The 7,492-nt window shown below is 37.0% G+C and overlaps 1 protein-coding gene across 1 annotated transcript in view; it reads left to right on the top strand.

Moving 5' to 3' along the window:
- Window positions 1-59: 59 nt before the first annotated feature.
- Window positions 60-7,492, top strand: part of DUT (deoxyuridine triphosphatase) — a 10,329-nt gene continuing 2,896 nt past the window's right edge. Inside the window, exons 1-3 of the mRNA XM_009330991.1 lie at window positions 60-124; window positions 1,357-1,448; window positions 2,570-2,614. Of these exons, the coding sequence (XP_009329266.1) occupies window positions 60-124; window positions 1,357-1,448; window positions 2,570-2,614 (202 nt within the window). The remainder of the gene's footprint in view (window positions 125-1,356; window positions 1,449-2,569; window positions 2,615-7,492) is intronic.

Below are 7,492 nucleotides of genomic sequence, written 5' to 3'. Positions count from 1 at the left end.
GGAGCTGGCCTGTTCGTTAGCTCCCTTGCTCCTCCATCCCTCTCCCTTCGTTTCCAGAGATGCGTGGTCCAGGTCATGCTGCAGCACCGGTTTCGTCAGGTAGCGATGCAGCCGTTGGCCAAAAGTCAGGCTTGACACATCAGCCTGAGCTGCTGTTGGCGCCAGCATTGACTGGCTGCCTTCCTATCGCGACAAAAATGGTAGCGCACGTGGGCTCTCCCTACCAGCGCTTAGGCTTTTCTGCTTTCCTCTTGGCAGTTGGGTCCTGCCTGCCAAAGGGAGTTGTGGCAGTTTGACAATGCTCCTCGCTGGAAACCATGTGGGTTGCTGCACAGGCTTAGGTTTTGGTTTGCTTGAACTGATAATCATTGTTCAAAGGTTTTCACTATGCTCAGGAATATCTGCAGCTAGGCTTGTGGTTGTTTGCATAGTGCTTCTTTGATCGAGTACAATCACTAGTTATATCTGAACTGCACTCCGACCTCCTCTAGCTTCCCTTTTTTAGCACGACTTAGAACAATCAGCCTGTCTTTTTCTTCTTTCGCCTATCTGACTTCCTTCCTGAAGCTTTGCTTCACCATGCTTGACACTTTTCGTTTGTGTTCCTTTTGTCTTACCAGGTTTGTTTTTGTTCTTGTTCCAGTGGTGCACTGTACACCTGGAAAAAGTCCGTTTCATAAAAAGCCTTTCAATGCTTCCCAGTGTTTAAAAATCAGTTCTTCGTCAAGACCAATAGATGCTTGCCTTAAACAAGCAGAACGGTCTCACTGGGGTACTGTCACCACTGCCTTTCATTAAGCCTCCAGTTGGGTAGCTTCAGGAAAGTTCTTAAAATCTCTCTCGTTTGCAGTTCCCAACAGAATCATGTGAATCGTGAACTTCTGACCATGCTCAGAAAAACAACATTGTTGCCTAAAATGTAACTTAATAGATTATTGTTTTTGATCACAACTAATTCATCTGCTGTAGAAAGCTTAATCAGAAGAGTGTATTATCCTTAAAGTTTCTGCTTTTGCACAAAAATTGCACAGCCCCATTCACCTAAATGGTTAATTTAAAGTTAAACTTCTATTTTTTTTGTCTATCTTACCAGTTAAAAAACATTTAAAACTAGCAATCTTAAGACTATGCTGTTCAAATGACACTACTGAAATCTTAAGCTAGCACCATCAAAATGGGAATATCTTGTGTTTTAGGATCTGCATTAGATTTTGCAAATCTGTAAGTCATTCTTGAATAAATTCTGTGGTATAAATTCCCATCAAGAATAATTCTGGGTAATTTTGTACCTTAAGTTACAGAGAAGAAAAATTTCAAAATGTTCTATATAAACTAGTGTTTCTTTCTTTAATGTAGCGCCTATGACTGTGTGATACCACCCATGGAAAAGGCTGTAGTGAAAACAGACATTCAAATTGCACTTCCTTCTGGATGCTATGGTCGAGTAGGTGAGTAAACAGGCTGGAAAAAGGCTGCAGAGTCATTGTAGAACAGGTTTGACGCCATCTTCACATATAGATTCTGCCGAAAGCTTTCAGAATTAGTGTACACAAAAAAGAGGTGTCACGTGGCTGTGTGATTTATTAAGCCTCGTAATAGACATTTCTTGTCAAATACACTTGAGGTTTGGTGTATGTCAAATGGCAAAAAGATGATCAGCAAAAATTTTCATAATCTGCATACAACTTTATAGGCTATGCAATAGTTTGTTATTTCTCTGCAGTTTCAGAATTCAAATCACAAAGACCAATAGGTAATGGACATACAGAAAATACACCCCTGGATGTTTAAAAATTAACCCTGAAGTAAGAGTACTAGCGTAGCAGAATTTGACTACTTTTTGTGACAGAATACTTGAGAGAACCTATACAAGATATTTTATGTTTTGCACATCATTTTTCTGAATTATGTATAAATTCTTAAAGTAGAAAATGCAATAGCCACTCCAGTGGAAGAGTGTGATCAGAGTTTGCCGTGTCCTTTCATCTAAAAGGAGAACGCTTGTGCATTTCTCTTATCCCAGACAAAATTTTGAAGAGAGTAACATTTTAGCTCCTCGAAGTAGGCTAAGGTAAGTAAAAAAAAACCCCAAAAACCAAAAAACCCAAACCTGCACATCATTTAATTTATCTGTGTATAATATTTCTTAGTAAACTGCTTGCCAAATATTGTTTTCCACTGTAACTTGAAGAGATTGACCTAATAGTCTTTTGGGATTATTCCAAACCAGCGGTAGCTGCCAAAAATAAACCGAGATTAGATAGTCATCATCTGCTCCAGCTGCCTTCCTTGGAGAAACCTACTCTGCAATTGGTGGTCTAAACAAAGATATGCTTATATCACTTAAAGATTGCAATTTCTTTGTAGCCTGTAGCAGCTGTTATTTTGTTTAATATATACATTAACAGTTACAGTAGTTCCTGTAAAATCATGTTTATTTTAGGAAGTCTGTGGAAACAGTTCTTGCTGCCACAACTCTGTGCAAACACACCATCTAACCTATAAATATTGTGTAAGAGTTTTAGAAGAAATAAATTATTATACTTACAAAAAAAATCTTGTTTTCTAGCACCACGTTCTGGTTTAGCTGCAAAGCACTTCATAGATGTTGGCGGTAAGATTTTTGTTCTTTTTACTAAGACTTTGTAAATCTTGATTGCAGAATTGCCTTAATTTCACATTGTAATATGTGTAAATAGATAATGCTAGCTTCATTGGTAGTCTGGCAAAAGGAGATAACCGGGAAATACCTCAGAGAGCCAGTGTGTCATAATTATTTTAAAACCTGCTAAACTATAAAAATATTACTGATTTTTTAAAGTAACAACTGTGTCGTACTTTTGTAGGCAGTGCCTGGCATAGAAGTTATTTTTTGGTTTAGGCTTTAAAGATGACTTTTTACATTCTGCTTTCTCCGTTTTGACTAGGCATCTATGCATGATTCTTTTCAGTGTAGCGTGAGATCTGAATGAATTCAATCAATAACACGCAGATATTCTTTTATGCAGAGAAAATATAGTAATGATATTCAAAAGGAATGATAGAAAGCACTGGAATACACCATTACTGTGGGTAGAATTGATTATTCGGAACAAGAGAGCTTTACTTTACTCTTACTGATAAAAATGTAACAAAGTATGTGAAGCAAATGAAATTTAAACTCGTAACTTTGTACATTAATTGACTTAAAAATTGGAAGTCTTTTGAAACGGAAATAAAACTAAAATCCCACCTTCTACAAGTCTTTACTGGATTTTTTTGTTCAGTACTAGCAACAGATTTGTTTTGAACAGGGTGGGTTTTTTTAAATATTTTGAGCTTTTCCTTAATCTTGATTAGAAATTCACAGATATCTCTTAAAAAACAATTATTATAGGCATAGCTGTAATCAGAAGCCTTCACGAAAGCCTCACTGTCCTTCTGCCATATCCCTGTAACTGCAACATGAAGTAAATGATGTTGAAAGTTCAATTCCAGCTTTGCAGCGGGGCTGATGAGAGCACAGGCAGATTCTCTAAGTATTGTATTACAAAATGGCATCTACATTGCACAGTAGTTCTCACCGCTAAGATTATTGTGGAGTTATTCTGTAACCACAGCAATTTAACTAGCACTAAATGTGTATTACGTTGTTCTAGTTGTATAAGAATACCGTTCTAAGTTAAATAAAATGTTGTCTGCCTCCTAAAACCCTAAGCAATTCGTTTTTCTGGCAGTAAATTGTAGTAAAAGAACCAAAACCTACATTTCTGATGTAATGACATAAAGAAGATGCATCTAATGGGTATCTTGAAAAGTGCTGGATGGCCGAGAGAGCACATTTTTTGCACGCACGTGATAATTTGAGTCATAATGGAAGTTGACAAGAAAAGCGTGCTGAAAAGTTGAGGCCTCTTCCTCTTCACTAGGTTTTTGGGGTTTTTTTTGGTTTCGTTGGCTTCTTGTTTGTTCCTCCCCCCAGCGTTAAACAGGAGAGACTACTTAGAGCAGTGGTACTCAGCCTTTACTTGCTTATAGGCTTGGCTCTAGAGGTGAGGAAGGGTGACTCTAGGCATCCTTCTCTTCCTGATGCTGAGCCAGCCAAAAAGCAAAGCAATTTCCAGTATAATTTAGAGCTGCTGCAGAACTACTTTATTCTGTCTGCTTTATGGCATATCAAAGTCTGGCTGTGCTTGTGATACAGTTCTGGTATCGGAGGTTAAAGGGGAACATCTGTGCCAGCTTTGTTTCATTTAGGCTTTGTCTTAAATAAGAATTGATTCTTGCACGTCTGTTACACTAGGGTTTTTTAAGGTTGCTGGGTAACATGCAAAAGAGCACTAAGATGGGAATCAAAGATTCTCTACACCCCTATGACTCTCTCTAGTTCACATTGTCTACTATAGTGTGGTTCTTTAAAGCAACGCTTCTAAAACAATTTTTTTGTTTATATGAAAAAATACATATCCTCTGTAACAGTCTTTTCAATCTGAAAGTTAAACTAGGAAATACCAGAAAGCAACGAGAAGTGATTAGCAGGATGACCTATGTTGAGATTTTGAAAAAACTGACAGTTGACAAACCATGAGTAAAAGCTATTACTGACAGTTAGTAGAGGACTTCTTATAAAAAAAAAAAAACAACCAAAACAATTGTTACATCATTTTAACTTGTCCTGCAGAAGTACTTGTCACAATGAGGGCATTATCCATTTAAGTAAAAACACATTGCCAGAAGTCCTAAGGGTCAGGGAGAAAAACTGGGATCATGTAACAATATGTTCAAAATTCACATCTGCTAGGTGTGGATGCTTTCCCAACAAGTGACGTGCCAAACTTCTGACAGAGTAAGACAGAATGTCAGACTGCCAATTCCAATGCATGATTTTTCCAAAAATTACTTAGATGATTTCCACCCAATACACATAATGTAGAAGAGTGCCTTAGTCCTCAGGAACGTATATAATTATTGCAACTTGCTGTTCCAGAATAACAGAATGCCAAGGATGTTAACGTGTTTTGCCATTACGCCCAGTTACATAGAGTGAGTTTGTGACCCTATACAGAAGGAAAACTGATCAGGTCTTCCTGGATCATATTTTCCTGTGTCTTCCAAGGATCATATATTCTTTGATACAAATAGCGTAGTTTGAACTCAAGATCCACACGGTGGTTAAACTCAGTAAGACTATGTCAGTGGAGGTATAATATATTTAAAGAGAAAATGATGGGTAGGAAATTCATTTCACAAAATCTTTACCCAGCTGTGCCTTTAATGGAATTTGAAATTATCATGGCTTTGACAGTGTTTCAGTCACTCAGCACAGCATTAGACTAATCGTTTTGGCCACAAAACATATTTTTAAATGTTATTTTCTCGGTACATAACTTCAACTCTAATTGCAAGTTCTGTTTGTATCAGGTATGCTTTTAAGGAAGAAGCCTGCTCTTCCTCTCTGCATCCTCTGGAAAGCTTTCATCCTCAGAAGTGTGCAGGAAGTGCAATTCTTGCCTGCTAGAAAATACATCCAATACAATCTGTAGAACCGTTACAAGGTGTTTATAGCTAAGCTTAGAAAATTAGAGTGTTTTAGTGAGAGGGTTTTTTCCCCCTCTAGTGAATAATACGAGTGATTAAATTTTTCAGTGTTGCTGGCTTCAGTTCAGCCACAGAAATATTCATCAGTCTTTTCCATCTTTAGTTAGCAGACGGTTTTCAAATCTTAGGGAGCCAGTCTCTAGCAGCAGTCAGATAGGTGGTCAAAAGAATTTGGTATCTGTTCATAGAAGTATCTGTTTAGACAACAGCCTTCTCAACAAATACTTGTAAAATAAATTTTGGTGTCTATACATAAAGCTGAGATCGTGCTAATGCCATTGTTTAAAGGTCAGGGAAGCCATCTGACTAGATTCACTGTCAATCAGTATAGATCCATTATAACACTCCTTTTTAGAAAGGAAAAAAAAAAGGTTTGGGGTTTAAAAAGGGGTAGAAGTATTAACGTGCCATTAAGCTCCAATTACTCCAGTACAAAGTTTTAGATACTCTTTTTGTTTTTCTCCCAGAAATAGCAGCAGCATCTGGTAGATCAAAAAGCTTGATTTGCAGTTAAGCGCTAACCAATACATTGAGTACAATTTTTGTCATTATGTAGAAATAAAGTTGCTTTCTGTCAGAGATATGAAAGCCAAAAGGTTAATTTAGAATGACTTTAAGTAGCCCCAGTTGTTCTGTTCTATAAATTTTCTTCAGATAATTCCAGCAAAGATGTGACATGCAAGAGTTTCTTGCATGTATAAATCTAACCATGCTACTTTAAAGGGTACATTGTATACATATAAAAGTATAATCTCCATTTAAATAGAATGAGTAATCTGTAGTAATCAGTTCTGAGTAGTGTGTTATATAATACGGTATTCTGCTCTGATAACAGAAATAAAACTAGCCCTCGTTATGTTAAGTTAGCAAATTCCATTATCAAAATCCAATGCATGGCAATAGCTATCCCAGCATATGGTCTAGAAAAACGTTGTCTTAGCTGTACAGAAACACTTGAGAATGGTTTGTCAAATTAAGAATTTATCCAAAGAGCTAATGATCTTTTGTATGCATTTATGTGCATATGTACGTAGTTTTCTGTGCCAAATACGAGTTCTGGCTTTCAGCTCTCCACCTGATTGACTCATGCGAACAAATACACCAAATTAATGGGCAACTGACCGCAGAACTTGAGTGATGCTTAAAATTACTTGTGCTGCCATTACAAGTTTGTTGAATCTCTTTGTAATGCATCTATGTAGCATGGAGTCAGTGTCCACTATTGTATAAATCGAAGCAAATTATTTGAGTAGCACTCTTTAGCTAACGCTTTGTGTCACCCCTGGTTTAGCAATTATGTAAGGGCTCTAGATTATCTGATATTTTAAAAAGGAGGAAGGAATAGTACTTTCCTAGAAGTAAGAAGGCAAAATTTTCATGTTATTGTTTTATAGTTCAGCTTTTTTTGCTTCTACATTTGACACGTGTGCATAGGATTTGATTTTTAATATTTTAAGTATTGAATTGCAATATCGAACTGTGGTAGGAATTGTGCAAGAAAGCTCTGTGGTCACCAATATAAGCGATGTACTGTGATTCTCAGTTTAGCTGATGCATAGTTGACTTTCTGAAAGCCGGTCTAACTTAAACCAAATAAACAGTATAGGACCTGTGCATGTAGCTTCGGTACATCAAGCTCTCTGAATCAACAGAACTGAATGCTACATTGAAGAATTCTTTTAATAATTTTTTTTGATTCTGGAAAACGTTCATGCAGAGCAACCCCTATGTTTTGTTCACTGTTACTTTTGACGGTGCTCTGTAATTAGGGTCCCTTTAAGCAATTGCATGCATTAAATACCAGAGAGTCAACTTGAGAACTGCCTGTTTTTCTGAATTTTCAGAACTCGGGGGATACTCCCAGTGTTACTAGCACCTTAATTAGGAAGCTGTTCAGAAATGTGATTGGATTAAC

Source organism: Pygoscelis adeliae, unplaced genomic scaffold, assembly GCF_000699105.1.
Source record: "Pygoscelis adeliae isolate BGI_AS28 unplaced genomic scaffold, ASM69910v1 Scaffold318, whole genome shotgun sequence".
Classification (NCBI taxonomy): Eukaryota; Metazoa; Chordata; class Aves; order Sphenisciformes; family Spheniscidae; genus Pygoscelis; species Pygoscelis adeliae.
The sequence above is the reverse complement of the archived record's forward strand: the minus strand, read 5'-3'. Positions and strand labels throughout refer to the sequence as shown.